Consider the following 22,848-nt stretch of genomic DNA (forward strand, 5'->3'; position numbering starts at 1 on the left):
TCGCCTTATACCATGACGTGACGATATTGCCATGACGCGACCTTGAAAGTCACACTCAACGCGCCTAAAAAAGTTTCATTTCAAAAAATTTAATACTCAGACACTTTTGCACGCAGTTATTCCCACCGGCGCGCTATGCCCTGTAATTTCATCTCTCTCGCACGGGTTACGTTCGCGATATGTGCGTCTCGCTCACCTGTCCCGCCATGATCGTGTCTATCTCGTGTTGTAATATTGAACATCGTTGTTCGGCTGATTCTAGTAGCGCTTGTTTCCTCACATCAGGCACTTTTAGCAGTGAATCTGTAAGTAAAGAAGTGTATATAAATTAGTATTATAAATATTTTACTCATTATTTATAACTTTACAAAATGTATCCGTCCTTGGTGGAGAAATAATGAATGAAAAAACTTTTATCACGCAGGTTTTACTAACGTATTTTCTCTAGGAGATATTTGATTAACTATTTTTCATAAAAATATATATTTTAACAATTCAAGCACCGCTAATCGGGTTTTCAAATGACAAAAATTATGCTTATCACAAATCTACGTTATATTTAGTATTCGGTCTACAGTACACGATTTGCTACTTTGCAAAAGACGACCTTAGTCCTTATTGCGTATGAAATAGCACTCACTTTTGAGATCCCTTATGTACTTCTGTTCTTGCTCAAGCATCAGACGCACCGTGTGCACTTTTGACACTTCCAACTGGCGCTGTTTCTCCGGCTGTAATATTTATTATTTTGCGGGTAATTTTATGTATGTCTATTTTCTAAAGATGGTAAAAATACATCTTATCTAATCATGCTGATAATTATCTATCGGCTTGCTATAAAACCTCATTTACAAGACTTTTAACAAGACTTTAAAAATATACTATCTAAATTCCTACTAAACTTAAACCGGCCGAATTGATAACCTCCTCCTTTTTTTTGAAGTCGGTTAAAAATACAAATAAAAACCTTTAAACTCTCATTGCATAACTGCCTAAAAAGAAAAGTGAATAGGTGTCAAATATTGAAATAATGTATTCGAAATAACTATCACGCAAGTAACTGCTATGAGAGAAAAAGTCACTGGCTAGTTATTCTATTATATTTAATGAATAGCAGTTAATACTATGCAAGCTATAAGACATAAAAGGTCAAAATCCACCCATTACATCACACCAAAACAAACAATCAATCAAAACTGGAAAATAATGACGAATCACATAATATTGAGGTCGCACGCGCACCTTAAAAGTGCATTTGTCAAACACACCAAGGTCTATTGACCAATCAGATATCGAACTACGAATAAGTTTACGAATGTAGGTACAATTTAGATTTACACACCACTTGATGTCATACGACCTTCACGAATTACACCTGTATTAATAATTATCTGTTTCCACCTGTTGGCATATTGCATTGCGTTCGAATGTGTTTGAATAACGTTATTTATGTGATTATTTTTACCTCATATTATAATGTGGAAGGGAAGTTATTTTATTAATGTAAAAGGGTTTAAAAGAACAACTAAAATAAATTCAAATTCATAAATACTGAAATATGTATAGATACCGTTGTTTTGCTATTATCGTATATAATAATTGAAACGATATTTTGTATATGTTTATATCAAAGTAAAGTAAATAAAAGATTTGTTGCTGTGATTTTTAGTGTCTCTATTACAAATCTGTTTAATTGTAATGATGAAACAATAACAACATTAACAGTGATAATGACCTCAATTTCTAATTCAGATAAAAATAAGTCATACATTTTTAGACGTGACATAACTATCAAATAGTATAGGATTCAGGCAAAGTATAAAAACCGTTATAGACATGCAAAATGGATTTCTACAGCCGGCTACTCACCTACCTGCTGGAGGGACAATCTCGGTTACGGCACGGCGTTATACATCAGTGCAATTTCAGCTGTCCTCTTAATTGCCCCTGCTTTCCTATACACATTACAATTAAGGAGCAAATTAAGGTTGCAATTCCAAAATTGCCCCCGCTGTAGGTATGTGAGTAGCCCGCATAACCAAATCGTATTTTTCTAGTGATATTTGACGCATTAAATTATTCATTAGCGATCCCATCCTTAGTTGGATCGCTTTACATTGATTACTTTCTTAAACAATTTATATAATACTATATTGAAATACTCACATTAACAGGTACTGGTGCTGTGATAGGTGTTTTGTGTCTGGAACTGTTCTGCTGTACTGTCAACACTGTCGTTGGATTTGCTGGAATTTTAAACAATTAATGTTATTTACAATTAATGTTATTTAATTTGTTGATATAATTATGATAAACTTACCATTTATATAGGTATGGATTTATATTGGACCTAGAATAGATTCCTGTGCGATCCAGCTTTTAACTTTTTTATAAATATGAAAAAAAAAATAGATTTAAAATTTATGTAGTACATATATGTGAATATAAAACGTATTTTTTATATAAATTACATTAAACTTAAGGACATGAATTCACTTTCGCCTAATTTACATCATAATATACTGGTCCATAAGACTAAAACAACATTATCGAATGCATTGACAAAAATATTGGCTAATCTCATCTTATGTTTCAAAATGAATGGGATTAGCATTTGCGCAGTATTTTTTGCGTATAGCTTGTACAAACACACAATCAGACAAACTAATTTTTCTGGTTTCTATTTCCTCCTTTACATTCCAACATCCAAACGTCCCTTAACATAAGGGAATGTCTTAACTATCTGTAACCTATCTCCTCATCCCTCTAGTGTATAACTCACCTCGTATCATATGCACGACCTGCTGGTGCGTGTGATGGTGCACCGGTATCGAGTCGACGCGCAGGATGCGGTCTCCTGCGCGCAGGCCGGCGCGCCACGCGGCGCCGTGCTCTTTCACTGACTGCACGTACACTGGGTTGTCACCTGACGTGCATATGGACATACATACATTATACGTGAACATATAGTTTATAAATTGGCATTAAAAGAAAGACTTGAAAATGCTAAAAGGGTGCAGCGTATATTACAGAAGAGATTTCCTGCAACGCTATCCAGCGGTGCAGGAAATTAGTAAAATTTTAGAATAGATTAACATAAAACTGAAAATAACAGTCAAAAAGATATTTAGATATAAGTAGTTTAATTAGGCCTAGAGAAAGATAGATTTGAAAAGTAAATAATGAAATAACGGTTTGATTGATTGATTGATTGATTGATTGATTGATTGATTGATTGATTGATTGATTGATTGATTGATTGATTGATTGATTGATTGATTGATTGATTGATTGATTGATTGATTGATTGATTGATTGATTGATTGATTGATTGATTGATTGATTGATTGATTGATTGATTGATTGATTGATTGATTGATTGATTGATTGATTGATTGATTGATTGATTGATTGATTGATTGATTGATTGATTGATTGATTGATTGATTGATTGATTGATTGATTGATTGATTGATTGATTGATTGATTGATTGATTGATTGATTGATTGATTGATTGATTGATTGATTGATTGATTGATTGATTGATTGATTGATTGATTGATTGATTGATTGATTGATTGATTGATTGATTGATTGATTGATTGATTGATTGATTGATTGATTGATTGATTGATTGATTGATTGATTGATTGATTGATTGATTGATTGATTGATTGATTGATTGATTGATTGATTGATTGATTGATTGATTGATTGATTGATTGATTGATTGATTGATTGATTGATTGATTGATTGATTGATTGATTGATTGATTGATTGATTGATTGATTGATTGATTGATTGATTGATTGATTGATTGATTGATTGATTGATTGATTGATTGATTGATTGATTGATTGATTGATTGATTGATTGATTGATTGATTGATTGATTGATTGATTGATTGATTGATTGATTGATTGATTGATTGATTGATTGATTGATTGATTGATTGATTGATTGATTGATTGATTGATTGATTGATTGATTGATTGATTGATTGATTGATTGATTGATTGATTGATTGATTGATTGATTGATTGATTGATTGATTGATTGATTGATTGATTGATTGATTGATTGATTGATTGATTGATTGATTGATTGATTGATTGATTGATTGATTGATTGATTGATTGATTGATTGATTGATTGATTGATTGATTGATTGATTGATTGATTGATTGATTGATTGATTGATTGATTGATTGATTGATTGATTGATTGATTGATTGATTGATTGATTGATTGATTGATTGATTGATTGATTGATTGATTGATTGATTGATTGATTGATTGATTGATTGATTGATTGATTGATTGATTGATTGATTGATTGATTGATTGATTGATTGATTGATTGATTGATTGATTGATTGATTGATTGATTGATTGATTGATTGATTGATTGATTGATCGATCGATTGATTGATTGATCGATTGATTGATTGATCGATCGATTGATTGATTAATTGATTGATCGATAATCAATCGATCGATCAAAAAAACCGATCAATGGATCGATCAATAATCGATCAAAAAATAAATCAATAAATAGATTAAATCGATCAATGAATCAATCAATCGATCAATCGATTGAATCGATCGATCATTCAATCTATTGAATCGATCAATCAATCAATCAATCGATCGATTAATAAACGATCAATCGATCGATCTATAATCAATCGATCAATCGATCGATCAATAATCAATCAATCGATCAATCAATCAATCAATAAACGATCAATCGATCGATCAATCAAAAAATAGATTGAATCGATCAATCAAACTCAAAACTCAAACTCAAACATTCATTTATTCAATTAGACTACTATTTAGTAGCACTTTCGAATCGTCATTACATAATTATTTTAACATTTACCACCGATTCGGAAAGCAGTGATCTATGGAGAAGAATCGGCAAGAAACTCCATAGTTGCTCTTTTAAAATCATGTAAATATTACAATATATGAAACTTATATCTAACTACATAATATGCCAATGAACTGTCTTGTGGTTTTTACGCGACAACCCTCCATGGGTTTTTATCGTCCATATATTCCTGAATACTGTAGTACGCTCTCTGAACTAATACATTTTTTATATAAGTTTTAAATTTAGAACTACTAAACTCTTTAATATTGTGAGGAATTCTATTGTAAAAGCGTATACCTTGACCCATAAATGAATTTTTAACTTTAGCTAATCGGAAAAATGGCATTTCAATTCTATTCCTGTTCCTTGTGCCATAATCGTGTCTATCTCCTACTCTTGTGTGTAAGTCGGAGCTTTTGTGTACATGCAAAATATTATTAAATATATACTGTGATGGTACAGTAAGGATACCAGTATTCTTAAAATGATCTCTTAGTGAATCCCGAGCACGTAAATTATATATAGAGCGAATGGCTCTTTTCTGTAAGATAAATATAGTTTCTATATCTGCAGCCCTGCCCCACAGTAGAATTCCATAGGACATAATGCTATGAAAGTAGCTGAAATAAACCAGTCTAGCCGTATCTTCATCGGTGAGTTGCCTTATTTTTCGGACTGCATATGCAGCTGAACTGAGCTTACCTGCAGCGGTGTTGACATGGGCTCCCCACTGTAGTTTCTCGTCCAATGTTAACCCTAGAAATACAGTAGACTCAGTAGGATGCAATACCTCCCCGTTCAAGGTAATATCTCTGTTCAACTTTTTTACGTTAGGAAGTAGAAATTCAACACAAGTGGTTTTTTTGGCATTTAATAATAAATTATTGGCATTAAACCATTCAGATATGTGTAAAAGAGCACTGTTCACTTCGTCAACATTTGGGTCATGCCTATCCACATTAAAAATTAATGAGGTATCATCTGCAAACAGAACTATTTCACACCTATCCTGCAAATAATAGGGAAGATCATTGATATATACCAAGAACAAGAAGGGACCTAAAATTGACCCCTGTGGAACACCAATGTTAATTGACGCACCGCTAGAACGTTCTCCATTAACAACTACAGTCTGTATCCTATCATGCAGGTATGACGCTATGAGGTTCTGTGCTTTTCCTTTAATTCCATAGTGATTAAGTTTACGTAACAAAGTACAATGTTCAACGCAGTCAAATGCCTTGGAGAGGTCACAAAATATCCCCAGAGCATTTTTTGAGTTTTCCCATGCTTTATATATATGTGTTAGAAGTGCAACCCCAGCATCTGTGGTTGAGCGCCCCTTTGTGAAACCAAACTGTTTGGTGTGCAGTAAATCATTAGATGCAAAATGACTACTCAGTTGGTTTAATATTAACTTCTCGAATACCTTACTTAATGTTGGTAAAATAGAGATAGGTCTATAATTGTTACAGTCTTCTTGATCGCCCTTCTTAAATAGAGGTATAACTTTACTAAGCTTTAGTAAATTAGGAAATGTACCATAGTCACAACACTTATTAAATATAAAAGCTAAATTTTTCGCAATATTTTCTATGATATTATTAACTAAATTTACGGACATTCCCCAAAGATCACAAGTATTTTTTAGATTAAGCGTCTTAAAGGCAGTAACAATATCACTAGCAGTTACGTGTCGTAATTCAAATAATGTACTGCACCCCGCAACATGGTCCCTCAAAAAGGTTTCTGCAAGTGCTGAAGACGAATTTAAACTATTAGTAATAGTAACAGGGACACTACTGAAGAATTCTTCAAAAGCAAGAGCAACATCAGCACTTTTGTCAATAACCCTGTCATTATTTACAAGTTTTATAGTATTACTTGATTTGCTTTTACCCATTTCACCATTAATAATAGACCAAACTGTTTTAACTTTATTATCCGATTCGCGTATTTTATCTCTGATATACAATCGCTTCGCAGTAAAACAAACAATTTTAAAAGTTTTTGAGTAATTTCTAACATAACTAAGAAAAGATGGGTCTTTATTATATTGCTTCATACCATATAACTCATAAAGAACGATCCTACACCTATGTATGCTAGGTGTCGCCCATTTACTAAATGGTAAATCCTTGGTAATATTTAAAGATTTAACTTTAAATATTTTTTCAAATTCATTATGAACTAAATTGAAAAGATTTTTAAACATTTCACAAGGATTATTATTACAGGATTGATCATTCAGTACGGGCAGGTTTTTATTAATATTATCTCTAAATTTATTAATGCCTTTTTTACTTATAGGCCTAACATTAATTCTTTTAAATTCAGGTAAGCAATCCCATTCAAAAACTACTTTCTGGCCACAGTGATCCGAAGTGAGTGTATTGAGAATATTTTTCTCTAATCAGAAGCAGTCGCAGTATATATTATCAATACAGGTTGCAGAAGTAGGTGTAATTCGTGTGGGTTCATTAAAAAGTTTATACAGATTAAATGACTGAAACAAATTAACAATTCGTGTAGCCGTTTGTGTTTGTAAAAGTATATCAATATTAAAATCACCACATACTATAACTTTTTTTTTACTCCTACTTAAACGCTTTAATATTTCTTCCATGACTGTCTCAAACATATTATAGTCACTGGAAGGGGGTCTATAAACGCAAACAATAATGTAACGCTCCAGTTCAACACAGGACAGTTCAATGGTCCGTTCTACAGAAAGACTAACAATGTCAGTTCGTTCTTTACATTTTACACTATTGTGTACAAAAATAAGAGAACCTCCATGAATAGCATATGTCCTGAAGTATATACTTTTTAATGTATAATTATCAATATTTATTACCAACTGACATTGTTTAAGCCAATGTTCTGTTACACAAAAAACCTTAATTCTATTATGATTTAAAAGTAATTCTATTTCTAATAATTTGCTAGCCAAGCCTTGAATGTTTTGATGTACAATAGAAAAAGTCTGCTTAGCTGTTGTCTTATATACTAGTTTAAATCTAGCTTAGGGCTAGATTTTCTGTCAACACAAGGTTGGTGTATATAATTATTATTACTACTACATAAAATTATAGTAGATCCAGGGTCTGATAACAAACATGTACCAGACTGGTTAATATTATATGCTATTAACATAGCAAGTTCTCGCTTATATCTAGATGGCAGATACACTGTATTCTTTGTCAAAGTAAAAGATTTAATACACAAATTAATGTCAAAGTAAAGAAATGCATCACGATGATGATTTGTTACATTATACAATTTTAAATTCATATTATGAATTAATCTATTTTGTTCTTGTGTCAAACCAGGTAGGTACGGCAATGTACACAACATAAATTTACATTTAGTCTGACTACTAATTTCCAACATTTTTTGAAATCCTACATCAATATCCTTATTTTTTATATTTAAACTATCTCCATATAGTATAATTACAATATTATTCTTATTAAAGCTAAAATGATCAAGTGATTTGATTATATAATTAAATGAACTGTTAGGAGTGCAAATATTAGTGACTTTAAGCCCTAAATTGTTGAGCATAGCGCCAAAACCCTGACCAATACTATCTGACAACACAATAATTTCCTGCTCGGAAAGGTGTTTAGTTTTACTAGTTGAAATTGTTGAAATCAATCAATCAATGACTCGATTGAATCAATCAATCAATCAATCGATCAATCGAGTGAATCGATCGATCAATCAATCTATTGAATCGATCAATCAATCGATCAATCAATCAATCAATCAATCGATCAATAAACGATCAATCGATCGATCTATAATCGATCAATAAATCGATTGAATCGATCAATCAATCGATCCATCGATCAATCGATTAGATCAATCAATAAATAGATTGAATCGATCAATCAATCGATTGAATCGATCAATCAATCAATCAATCAATCAATCAATCGCTTCAATTAATCGATCAATCAATCGATTGAATCGATCAATCAATCATTCGATTGAATCGATAAATCAATCAATAGATCAATAAATCGATTCAATCAATCAATCAATCGATTGAATCAATCAATCAATCAATCGATCAATCGAGTGAATCGATCGATCAATCAATCTATTGAATCGATCAATCAATCAATCAATCGATCGATCAATAAACGATCAATCGATCGATCTATAATCGATCAATCAATCGATTGAATCGATCAATCAATCGATCAATCAATCGATCAATCAATCAATCGATCGATCGATTAATCGATCGATTAATAAACGATCAATCGATCGATCAATCGATCAATCAATAAATAGATTGAATCGATCAATCAATCGATTGAATCGATCAATCAATCAATCAATCAATCGATTCAATTAATCGATCAATCAATCAATCGATTGCATCAATCTATCGATTGAATCAATCAATCAATCAATAGATCAATAAATCGATTCAATCAATCGATCAATCAATCAATCAATAAACGATCAATCAATCGATTAATCGATCGATCAATAAACGATCAATCGATCGATCAATCGATAAATCGATTCGATCAATCGATCAATCAAAAAATAGATTGAATCGATCAATCAATCAATCAATTGATTGAATCGATCAATCAATGACTCGATTGAATCGATCAATCAATCAATCGATTGAATCGATAAATCAATCATTAGATCAATAAATCGATTCAATCAATCAATCAAACGATTGAATCAATCAATCAATCAATCGATCAATCGAGTGAATCGATTGATCAATCAATCTATTGAATCGATCAATCAATCAATCAATCAATCGATCGATCAATAAACGATCAATCGATCGATCTATAAACGATCAATCGATCGATCAATAATTGATTGATTGATCGATTCAATCTATTTATTGATTGATTGATCGATTTATTGAATCCATTGATCGATTTATTGAATCGATTGATCGATTTATTGATTGATTGATTGATTGATTGATCGATCGATTCGATCGATTGATTGGTTGATCGATTCGATCGATTGATTGATGGATCGATTCGATCGATTGATTGATTGTTTATTGATCGATTGATTGATCAATCGATTGATCGTTTATTGATCGATTGATTGATTGATTGATCGATTAATCGATGGATCGATTATTGATCGATCGATTCAATCGATTGATTGATTGATCGATTCAATCGAGTCATTGATTGATCGATTCAATCGAATTGATCGATTGATCGATAGATTGATTGATTGATCGATTCAATCGATTGATTGATTGATTGATTGATCGATTCAATCGAGTCATTGATTGATCGATTCGATCGATTGATTGATTGATCAATCAATAAATCGATCAATCGATTCAATAAATCGATCAATCAATCAATAAATAGATTGAATCGATCAATCAATCGATCAATCAATCAATCAATCGATCGATCAATAAACGATCAATCGATCGATCTATAATCGATCAATCAATCGATTGATCAATAATCGATTTATCGATCAATCAATCGATCAATAAACGATCAATCGATCGATGAATCATGTATATTTATACTAGCTTTCTGCCCGCGGCTTCGCCTGCGTTTTCAAAGAAAAACCCGTTCCCGTAGGATTTCCGGGATCAACCTATCCCATGTCCTTTCTCGGGTATCAAAATATCTCTTTACCAAATTTTATGCAAATTGGTTCAGTAGTTTAGGCGTGATTGAGTAACAGACAGACAGACAGAGTTACTTTCGCATTTATAATTATTAGTATAGTATGGATGTATAAACGTGAATATTAGTTTTTAGATATATTTTTTTTCGGTTCTGAGAACGGTACAATCCGGTATAAACGAAATGCTTTGAGTTAGCATTTAAAAAAAGGCTGTATTTCTAGGTGGGCATCGAACTATATGTATAACTACGACCCTAGGTTTCTCCCCACCTCTTTGGGGTACAAACGAAAAAAAAGCGGTACATTCTGGTACAAACCTAGTACAATCGAATATAATTTAGAAAACACTGATTTTTATTCAGTTAGTTGCCAACTTCACATAGGTTATGACTGCACTATAGAAATATGTACAACAAAAACGTCCGATGTTCTGTAGCTAAGAAGGAGGAATTAAAAAACTGGACTATTAGGGCGAAATATTATGGATGGATCCATATTAAGTATATTATTATAACAAGTTATTAGTCCCGTCTCCACCCGGTTCGTATTTTCTTGTTTTTCAAACATTTGTCCATTATTAAAACCTTCTCTAAGGAACACGCACAAAATAAATAAGCGGAATAGATCGATCCATTCTTCATGGGTTGTGCGCTTACAAACATTCATTTTTATTTATATATGTATAATAAACAATATGTATTTACCTGACACCTTCATCCCATACCCGTGCTCGTCGCGCGCCACGGTGACGGTGAGCAGATCGTCGCCGGTCGGCGAGCCCGCTCCCACCGCCCCGCCCAGCATCACCTGCGAACAGAGATCATTTGTTACATTTTCTGTATTATTAGACTACATAGGACAATTATTAAAGTGCTGAGCTGTGCTGGTTGTGTAGTATTTATCTGAGTTGGTGTTATTTTCAGAAAATTTTCTTTTTCAATTAAGAAATTCTACTATCAAGATACATAAAGCCATTTAATAAAACTGCTAAACTGCTCTTGGTAAACTGACGAACAAATTAAGTCGGTCTTTAAAATCTTATACGGTCTACATCTTTTGTCATAAGTGCCTACTCTAATATGTGTAAAAGTTTAACAATAACTTTGTTTTTTTTTTTAAATTGACAATCAACACAAAGCATAATATACCTATTACCGTTACTATCAGTCTATAAAGTATAAAGTGTCAACCAAATCCCCAAAAAAAACTTGATACATTTGAAAAGATTTCCTGCAGCCATTATCCAGAGTTCTTTGACACCATATTTAACAACAGTTTTGACACTGACCACAAAAAACAGGTCTCGGTTCCTCCCATACATCCACCTACAGTTACAAAGGCGAACGAATTAAAGCTCCGTGTAAACAGGAAACATCCGAAAACAAAACTATGATATCGCATTTCTTTCATCTACAATAATCAACTTTACGCCGTGTGTATAAGATTGTAACTCGGTTAATTATCTAGCCAGGCACATATAAGTTAAAAATAAATTGTTCTGCACATAAAATATCGACGGTTCGTGGATCTAGCGATGCGTTTCATTGAAGTCGAAATACTATTTCATTCATGTTTCGTGCTGCTTTCGTGAAACGGTAAACATGTTTCGATAAAAGATAACGATAATACGCTTGAAGTGGAGATGATTCTATGCAAAAAATTTAGATTTACACGTAAGTATGAGCAGGGGTGGCTAAAGGTTCATGTTTTGGTCCACTGTTACAAAAGACATATATTTTTGGCGTAGGTATGCAATGGTTCGCAGATTTAACTTCCTCTCTGGTATTTTATGTTGATTGACATAATCATCGGTTTATTAACGTTCCCACTGCACTAAAGGGAGATGTAGGTACTTCCTGTGAAGGGTTGAACTCTGATAATGCATTATGCATGTATTATCATTCATTTAAACAACTTTTTTTAATAACAGTTGCTTTAAAAGCAATGAGAACATGTCAAAGGGCGTTAGGTTAAGCTAGTAAATATTACGATAAATTTTCTATTGGAGTGTTTTAATAAGCCACTTACTATGTATCATCTCATATTATTATAAAATTATATGCATTCGTTTTGCATTAAGTACGTAAGATTAGAAATGCTAATAACATTATTAAGTTAAACATTAGGGATAAGAACGAGCCAACAAAGTATTTATTTAAAGTTTTAAAATTGGAACAGAAAAAAATTGTAATGTGGAATAGCACAATATAGCGCTATTTCCCTGGATACTACGTGGGCGAAGCTGCGGGCTGAAACTAGTACTATAAATTAATACTAAAAACTACGACATGGAATTGGGAAATTTAATGTGCTCAGAACATTGCTAACTACCTTAATATTTTAATTGAAAGGCAGATTTAAGTGACCATTCGATATTTGGTTTATTTTAACGACATTAAAACACCACTGTCAAAGAAAACCTGTCAATAATACATAAATTTCCATGTGTGTTTGTGACACATTTCGATGTTTTTCCGTAGAAATAGATGAGACTGTATACGGAAATAGACCGTTTTTACAACTAATTATCTAAATTCTACCCTACACCTTCACCTACAACTGACGTACGAGCACATTATGTACATTATGTACACGCAAAACCAAAATCTACTTAAAACGTCCACAATCTATAACCAACTAGCACCATCGTGTGCCAAACCGTGTAACTGGGATCATCATCACTTTTGACAGGCGTTATTGACGTGGCGTAGGATAAGATAACTGAGGCGGTTATTACATTATCATTATTTTTATTAAAAAAATATGTACCAGAATTAATTGCAAAACAGGATTTTGATCTGATTTATCAAGTCAGAAGTAATTTGTCTAAAATATGGTAAAAATCAGTAGTTTTTGGTCGTTTTACGTAAATCCTAACTTTAAAAAAATTATACCTGATAGTATAACAAATTCAAATTATCTCAAACGTTTCTGGGAAGATAATATGACTGAAATCTAAATTAAAGCCTGGAAACTATTACAGTCCCCTGACTCTGGCTGTAGGCCACAGAAAAACAAAATGATAAAAATACAATATCTCCTGCTTTGTTGAAAACTTCGTGTTTTAAAATTATCCGCCAAGTCATTATAAAATAACTAATAGAACACGTCAAATGCGATGAAAAACATTTTCGAGGCAAAAATCTATTAACAAGTATGATTTCAACATCTCGACATATTGACAAATTATGTACCTACGACACTGAAGTAATTCGTACCTGCAACATTATCAACACAAGTTCGTGACAAACCGACGGACATAATATTTTATAGCTATATTGTTCTGAATAACACTTTAGATTAATTACGTATAATTGGTGGCACTACAAAAGAACATTACCTATTTATATTTTATATACTAAAAGACGAAATTCACGTTGAATATATTGTAAAATTTCGAAACTTAACGTATTAATAAATACGAAGTATTTTACGTGGTAATGAATGCATTCTTAATATATCATCCAAAATATTTCGATGTGTACGATCAATTTAAAATTAATAATTATATTATTTATTATAATATCTGCATGTTCTCTTATAGTTACACATTGCACAGTTTTCTGACGCTCAAACCTTACTCGATGACTTTATCAAATTATTACCATTTGCATAATAAATAAAACATGTTTTAAAATTTAAATCAGTTTACAACTCTTAATTTCTAACAGCGCTGTCATCTATTATAAAACAATAACAAAAATTAAAATATCTTTACATCTTTCCGTCGTTTACCCGCGTATTATTCTATCGTGTGTGTGTGTTTATCACACATCCGGACCAGCTGTAATTTTTAACATAATATTTAAATACATTAAAACTGACGCGTCACTTTTACTCGTTAAAATATATACCTGTTTCTTTTCGTTGTTAATTAATCACCCTCAAGTAAGCTAAAAATAACTTTAGCCATATTTAGAAGTGACCTAAATAGTTTTATGTTGTTCATTAGGTATGTACAATGCAACTTTGTTATGCTTATCGAAGTTTATGCTATTTACATAGTAGGTTCATTAATAGTTGGCTACTTTTGATGTTATTATCAATATCATCTACATTGTTATTACAAAATCTTGAAATTATTTTGTTCATTTAAAAATATTTTAATTTAATCAGAGATGTACAAAAAGTAGAGAAAATTGAACGTAATGAACTAACTAACTATACAAACATTAAATATTACTGTATAATATTACCTATTCGTTATGATAAGTTCCAAACGGTTAAGCCCGATTTGGTTACGCATGACGAATAAGTACACTCTTTTTTATTTGTAATAGAATTATCTACAATTTCATTTTAATTTTTAAAATGCCCACTACGGCAGTTTTATCGACAGACTTAAACATTACATTTTACGTAAGATACTACGTAAAATGAAATGCTTAAGTCTGTCGATAGATTACGTTTTTATTGTAAGATAATTTGTTGCTTGAATACATCCATCTAACACTATACATACAGAACCCGAAGCAACAAGCATCCACCTCACGATGGATGGTGCAACATCCGACAGACGCACAAACGTATGTATGAATAGTTAAACATTTCGACACGCAGCGCGCTATGATTTTATAACTGCTGCGTAATTTTACTATCGCTTGCCTAATTAGCCGGTACGTGTTGTTTTTATTCAACTTTTTTATTGCAAATGTAATTTAAACACATATTTTTAAAGTACTTTTAATTGGTCCCTCATTAGAAGATATCAATTTACTTGCCAGATCTAACAATCTGTAAACCAAAGCGAAGGAAATCCTGTTTCCCTTTGCGAAATATATATCTTTCACAAATCAATTTATTAATGGGAAAACAAATGATGGACTGATGAATAGTTCTGCATCCTGCTAGACTTTTTAACCAGTCTTTTCGATCGAACCCGAAATCTCTCACTTGTGATGCTCATAAGTCATAACTCATAACCTTACCGCTGCGCTGCCTTAAATTAATGTATCATACAAATAAACGCCTTTTCCTCCTTTTATAGTTTAAAATACCCTTAAACAGTGATCACACTTCAATAGGCATAACCTTCCATACGTAATTCTCGTGTTTGTTTTGCTTAGAAATTCAAGAGCTTTCGTTTTTGTTAGACAGACGTCTTCCTGTGGTCACACTCCATCTAGTGTTCCAAACGTCCGCGTCGTATTAAATAAAACAAATAAATCCCGTTTAAATTCCGTTATTTTCTGTACCTTCCACACACCCAAACTTCATCTATTAAGTCACACATCATATTATTAACTTGGCAGCGTGTGACCATCACGCGGCCGCTCCGTCGTAACAAGATGACAAAATATACCCAAAATAAAAGCATTCCTTCATAATCTAAAATGATACTGGACAACTGATGGTCATGTCACGTGTGCACAACACTCATGGATATTTGCGTATATTATCACCACATGAATGGCAGCTTGCGAGAGCCGTTTGGAATTGACATCGTAATTACATTTTTATTTTATAGCGAAAATTTTGTTAAAATTTATCGGACACCGGATTAACTTATCCGCTAAAGGACTTGGAATAAATTTGCTATACATAGATACATTTTAAACATTTCATCCTTAAAATTTGCTGATTAAAATTCAGTTTTAGGATGAAAGGCTTCTTAAATTCATGACAAATTTCTTAACCGATATAACGTATTTATCACAGATCTCCATTATCTATAACACTTTACTTTCTACCCAGTATTACACGAATGACGTCACAACAAAGAGTAAGTAATAAATATGTATTGAATTGTCTGTTTAACTCCGTTGTAGTGTTTCTTTTAACAGCTATCTGGTTATATAACTACTCGGAATCGCACATAATGTATGTAACAGCAACATAATAATTGTAATGATAAAGTTTTCTAGATTTCCGTTAATTAATCAGTGTTTTAATTATTTTGCTGTCATACTGTACATGTTACATGATCGTATTATTTCATTTCGTTTTTTGCAGTGATATTTTAGACGCTTGATAAATCACCTTTTTCAGGGTTCCGTACCGAAAGGGTAACACGGGACCTTATTACTGAGACTTCGTTGTTTGTCTGCTTGTCTTCAGGCTGTATCTCATAAACTGACTGCTAGAAAACTGAATTTTTCACAGATGATATATTTCCTTGCCGCCATAACAACAAATATCTACTAAAAATACATTACAATACACGTGATTTTCTATTCTAGATGCAGATAGTACGGAACCCTTGTTGCACGAGCCCGACTTACTTGGCCGGTTTTATTTATAACTAGCGGTCCGCCCCGGCTTCGCCCGTGGTACATGTTTACGTTTTCTCTACATAAGATCCATCCTCGTACTTCAAGAAATATAATAAAAAAAGAATTATCGAAATCGGTTCAGCCGTTCTCGAGTTATGCGCTTACCTACACATTTTGCGATTCATTTTTACATATAAGATTTAAACAGGTATTAAAGTAATAGTACTTATATTAAAAATCTGAAGCAACCAAAGAATAAAGAAATACCATTAAGCATTCCCTACGTACAAAACTTTCTACTTAATTTCCCACTCAACGGTGTGAGCTGCATACTCAATTTATCGATCGAATAACTACACTTGGTATAAAAACAATGGTGATCCTTTGTTAGTCTCAACGCTTACATTGTAACATAGCATTGTATTGTTGAGTGGGGACTGTTAACTTTTGTTGCTACTAGTTAAACGCTCGGATTTGCCTGCGTATATTTCGAGTTTAAACATTATATCACATTTAAACTATCACATTTTATTTCAGCACAAATAGTGTAAAGTTACAAGCGATATTACAAAAACTGTTCCGACGAACAGACAGAATTTTGCGTCATAATTCTTAATTAATCTGACTCAATAAAACTGCATTTCTATTTTCTATATTCTCGTATAATCCTGACTTTAATGTGCTTTAACGTCATCATCAAAACCTCCAACCTGCCTCCAAATAGGCGTAAAAAAACACGAAAAAAGCTAACTAAAAGGCAGACACATAGTCGCCAGCGGTTCGTATGTATAACATGAAATACTAATAATTCTATTTGAACTAATATTGTGATAATAATAGTTCAAAAACAAGTAGGTTTGATAAGCGACTGAAGCAGTTATTAAAAAAATGTTGTTTTATCAAATATTTAACAGTTTAAATTGCATAAACAAACACTTCACATTCCTACATGTATCTCGATAGGTAAAGCAAATAATGTTATAATTTCTATGCTAAATTTTTTGCAAAGCTGACTGAATACGCATATTTGTACGCATCTTGAATTGAAACCATTGACAAAATAACCGTCGTTTTATAAACGATTTAAAAATAGCTTAAAGCAGAAAACTGTTCATCTAACTTGCCCTATGCACTTATCTTAAAAACAAAAGATTTAAATCAACGGATAAGCATAATTTTCCTATGATTTAAACCTACAACACCTAATTCGCAACGTCCTACAATTAATCAAATACCCTCCTCATTAACCTGACACAATACATCGATTAAACGATCACTTAATTCAATCACTTCAATTAACATTTAGCTGAAATATTAATATCGTACACGTCACGAACATCCATCATTCTAATGTGCAATAATGATAAACGACAGAACCATCTATTACGATAATTAAGGCATAGGACATGGCGTGAGAACTCCACCGTATCGCAAAGATTTGGCCCAAGCTTGACTCATATCATAGTATAAAGAGAGAAGTAAGTTATCTTCGAACAAATGTACATCGCGCCGTCCGCGTCTGTATGTACACGGAGCGCTTGTCCATTCCCCCCTTTCATGTACGTGCGCAAGCTTGACGCACGCACACAACGCCGCTCGGTTCCTACTCATGGACCGTTCTCGTGAGGGCCACGTCATCGTCATTGCTGTGAGCGGTCGATGTTTTTTTTTTATACAATTATTGAAAATATCAACGTGACAAGGTTTTGCACTGACAAACCTGCGCCTCGCGAGTTAGGTACCGTGTTCTCTTAAACTGCTGGGAGTTGGCCTACTTCTCTCTTTATACTATGCTCATATCGTACGTGATTCCCATCCGATTACGTCACCATAATGTTTAGACTGTGATAGTGATTGCTGACGCGCTGAAATATATTTCTAAGTGGCTTTTAGCGAGTATTTATTGTAACTTACGTTCGTGCTGGAGATATGTGGGATTTCAATAGATAACGTGCATAAAGGCGATATAATTAGGAGGCATAGGAAAATCATTTTCGATGAGAAGTATGTGCTTTAATTTCAATTTTTCGCTGAAAAAGAGGACATAGTTATAGGTCTACCAGAATCTGATGGCATATTTATATTTAAGAAATAAAAGATTTTCATGTGGCAACTTATTTGACAACTATCAAATTGGTTGTCAAATTATTTGTCTTTTTTGCAGTTGATGAATAATTTTTAGGATTTTGTCTAAAAAATCTTCGAAAATGTCGAAAAAGCCGCTGCGATCACAAGCAAGAGGTGTTGTTTATAATGTGTTTAGAAAAACATTCGATGAAGAAGGGTCAAACACATCACAATTTTCAATTTTGAAGATTTTATTGGTAAATTGGACTTACCCGTTTTGATACTTTAAATTAAAAAAGATTATAATATTTAGGTAACTATAATATTGTTTGTTGATTAGAATATAATTTTATGAAAACTTATTAAAGGAGTTTCCAATACGGCTATTCGTCAAGTCCAAGCTGTCCAAGTCAATTTTATAATGTGTGTATAAGTTAATATTTACGAAAATATTTATTTTATTTTTATTTTATTGTATAAAAAATTATAAGCAGTTTTGATCTACATTAACATTATATCGATATTTTCACATGGCATACCGGTAATGAATATACAAGTATAGGTATGTGTTAATAATAATATGTATTACCTGTATAAAAGTAATATGTATAATTGTATATTATACATGTAAGTATGTACCTATATAATATTAAGTGGATATCTCATTATTAAGTACAGTATTGTCCACTTATGTAATGTGACTAATGATATTGAGGACAAAATAAAAAATAAGCAGTATCAAGATAGTTCAGTCCATTTTCCCCAGGGTTGCACACTCAAAATTTAGATTTCCATAATTGCCATCAGATTCTGGTTTACTTATAAAACTGTTTTGATTGGTTTGCCAAATCTGTTGTTATTGTTTTTAAAGGTACTGATGTTATTATTTTATGATAAATGGGCACTATAATCTCATCGTAATTATAAACTTTCATTTCAATTCGAAAAAATTTAATTCGCAAGATATTGCGAGTCAAGGCTATGGAGATTAATGAACTGCAATGAACTTCGTTAACATTCATGTATAATATGTAGACTTAATAATTAATTTATATATATATATATATATATGATATTGTTACTAAGCTAGAATTAATTAAGACAACTGAAGTTCGCTTTATTGAGGACAATAACACAAACATGTGTGCAGAGCAGGTGCAGATTAAAAATTGATGATTGCTTCTAGCAATCGCACAGATGCCAATGTGAGTTGTGACGTCACACCACCAAGAATGTAACAGTACCTATATCACCATAATAGGCACAAATTATACACTTTGCCCGCCAGCCCAGGCGTGTATTAAACAAACTCGTATATGAGTCATCGATCCTGCAGGACCATTCGACTTGTACTCGATAAACCTGCCTGGAATCCGGAACAAAAATGCACAAGAGCATATGAAAAAATTAATGAGAGATTGTCCGTATAAAGTGAGTTGAGATCAGCTGTATTGCTTAATGATCTTAAACACGTAACATCACATAATATTACACTAACAGTATCATTTATTTAGTTACGTTCAAACATTTTCAACAGGATGAGGGTATTCCGAAAACTAAATACAGGTTGTTTCCAAGCTATTCAACACCGAAAGAAAGATTCTTACATAGAAGTTTTATTGATACAGTAATATTTACGATAACTGGACTGACAACTTGATACAAATAAAATAATAAATTCACCGATGAGGAAAAAGGTACAACTATATTATTCAGATTACTTTTACACCATCCACGAGCGTAAAATCAGTACAACTCAACGTTTCACTAGAAATTCGCATCTATTTACGACGTTTAGTTACGCTTACAGCATACCTACTAATCAGTTCAACATAATAGACTAGAAATGCATTTAGCTTTCATTGTGTTAGGACAAACCAGTCTTTACCTGCTCGAAGCATATAATCAAAATCAGTAAAACTATATCATCTAAGATATAAGACAACTGTATCTTCTTGAAGGATTATGTCACCAACTTATATTAGAAAAGTTGATTGTACTGTTTGTATTGCACGCCTCATAATCGAAGCGTTGAGGTGGGTACTACTGTCACTTCGCGCAAAACATCTGATTTTTCAAACTTAAAATGTCTTTATGTATCATACATTGCACTTGTAAGATAATACATACACACACATATTAAGAAAAAACACTATTTTTAACATTCATGATATTTTTGATGTCATTTTTGTTATTTAAACTAGTTAAAAAACAGTTTAAAAAAGTTCTGTCTTGGACGTCCGTGTGTCTGTATGTGCGGAGGATTTTCTTGTTAACACGATAGCGACCGAAATACTTTACTAATCGAGTCTTTTTTTTTTCTCTTACGCTTGAGTGTGCTCAGGAATAGAACCCTTTCATTTTTCAGGGTCTGATTCGATGTGGTTTAATTGTTATTAAATAAACAAAAAAAAAATATCGACTGTTCTCCATAATTTTAGTATATCTTTATAATATATTCTTTATTTTTTTTTTTTATATTTATAGTTTACTCAAAATTCACCATTATAAACTCGATTCTTTATACTATAAGCCAAGGTTTAAAAAATAAGTTGGAAGTCTGTCCCTTAAACCTGCGCAGTTTCACATCTAGGTGGGGCCACAAGAAAAATAGCTCAATTATTACGGTACCGCTTTCTTTACTTTTCCAACTGTTTTATTTTATTTCTTATTTTATATTTATAGTGTACTCTATAAATAATCAATTTTATTATAAAGGATGAGATTATGAGGCGTGCACTTTTGGATTTTCCAAACTATTTATTATTGCATCTATAGCAAAGATAGTTAAACAAGAGAAACCATAATTTACACACTTCGAGAATCTGCTAAGCTGAAATACATGCACTCATCATCATCAAGCTAATAAAATTGAAGTTACTCCTTGCTTTCAGGTCCTGCATAAATACAATCTTAATTTCGTCAGGTTGCTGATTAAGTAACCATAGTAGTGAATTTTATCTCAAATTAAGCATCTCTAACATGCCAAATCCATTACAATATTTTAAAAATCTTATTCCAACGAGTGCTATCAACTGAACTAGGCAGACACCATAGACAACAGACAGACCAACTAGTCTTCATACAAACAACCTTGCATTCAACACAACAGTTCAGCAATCACGCGCCGGGTTATCGTGAAATAAAAACACCAATTAAGAACTCCGCTATCAGCGTTCCGTGCGCCATAAAGCAATGACAAATAAAAACAAACATTTATCGCGATCGCCGACTGGAACGACGTCCGCCCGCCGTGACTCATCGCGGCGGAATGATATCTCATATCGGATAATTTGACAAGTGAGGTGTGAAAATATTGGATTTTGGTGCTTTTTTGTCATGCAGGGTCACGATGAGGAACTTCACCTGATAGCTATCGACGGCCGTTGACCGATCGAAACGAAGGAGGGAGACAAAACAAAACAATTTGTGTCCCTTTCTCCAATTAAAATTTTTCTTCTCCTTCCAATAACAAATTTTGTCCCTTAAAATATGTGAAATGAGCTATTGATATTTAAAGACCTGTGTGATATTACTAGTAAAACGCCAGGATCTAAGTGACTTGCGACGTGATGAAAACTTTAGAACTGTGCTTTAGAAGACCAAACCAAGTCAATATCAGTTTAGAAATTAAGGTAAGTTAAAAATACAATTATATAAGCTAGTTACAGATATTCCACCCCTTTGTACCCCATGTGGGTAGTTATTCCTGTTCTACTGCAGTTATCGTGACCCAATTTGCTAGAAGCGTACAGAGTATTCTCATTATCGCAATATAACTGTCACTAAAACAATATTTGACCAACACTTGTACGAAATGCATTATGTCGTTTATCATATACTAGCTGTGCCCCGCAGTTTTACCGGCATTGCTCTGCTCCTGTTGGTCTTAGCGTGATGATATAGCCTATTCTCGAGAAATGGGCTGTCTAACACCGAAATAATTTTTCAAATCGGACCAGTACTTCCTGAGATTAACGCGTACAAACAAAAACTCTTCAGCTTTATAATATTCATGTAGATATAGATTACAGA

The 22,848-nt window shown here is 32.6% G+C and overlaps 1 protein-coding gene across 1 annotated transcript in view; it reads right to left on the reverse strand.

Annotated features, from left to right (window-relative positions):
* The window catches only part of LOC123703836, a 170,331-nt gene that overhangs the window by 130,922 nt on the left and 16,561 nt on the right, over positions 1–22,848 (reverse strand). The window contains exons 2-6 of the mRNA XM_045651999.1: positions 11,239–11,341; positions 2,783–2,926; positions 2,167–2,246; positions 641–731; positions 197–303 (exon numbers count right to left, since the gene is read on the reverse strand). Of these exons, the coding sequence (XP_045507955.1) occupies positions 197–303; positions 641–731; positions 2,167–2,246; positions 2,783–2,926; positions 11,239–11,338 (522 nt within the window). The 5' untranslated portion in view covers positions 11,339–11,341. The remainder of the gene's footprint in view (positions 1–196; positions 304–640; positions 732–2,166; positions 2,247–2,782; positions 2,927–11,238; positions 11,342–22,848) is intronic.

Source organism: Colias croceus, chromosome 27, assembly GCF_905220415.1.
Source record: "Colias croceus chromosome 27, ilColCroc2.1".
NCBI lineage: Eukaryota > Metazoa > Arthropoda > Insecta > Lepidoptera > Pieridae > Colias > Colias croceus.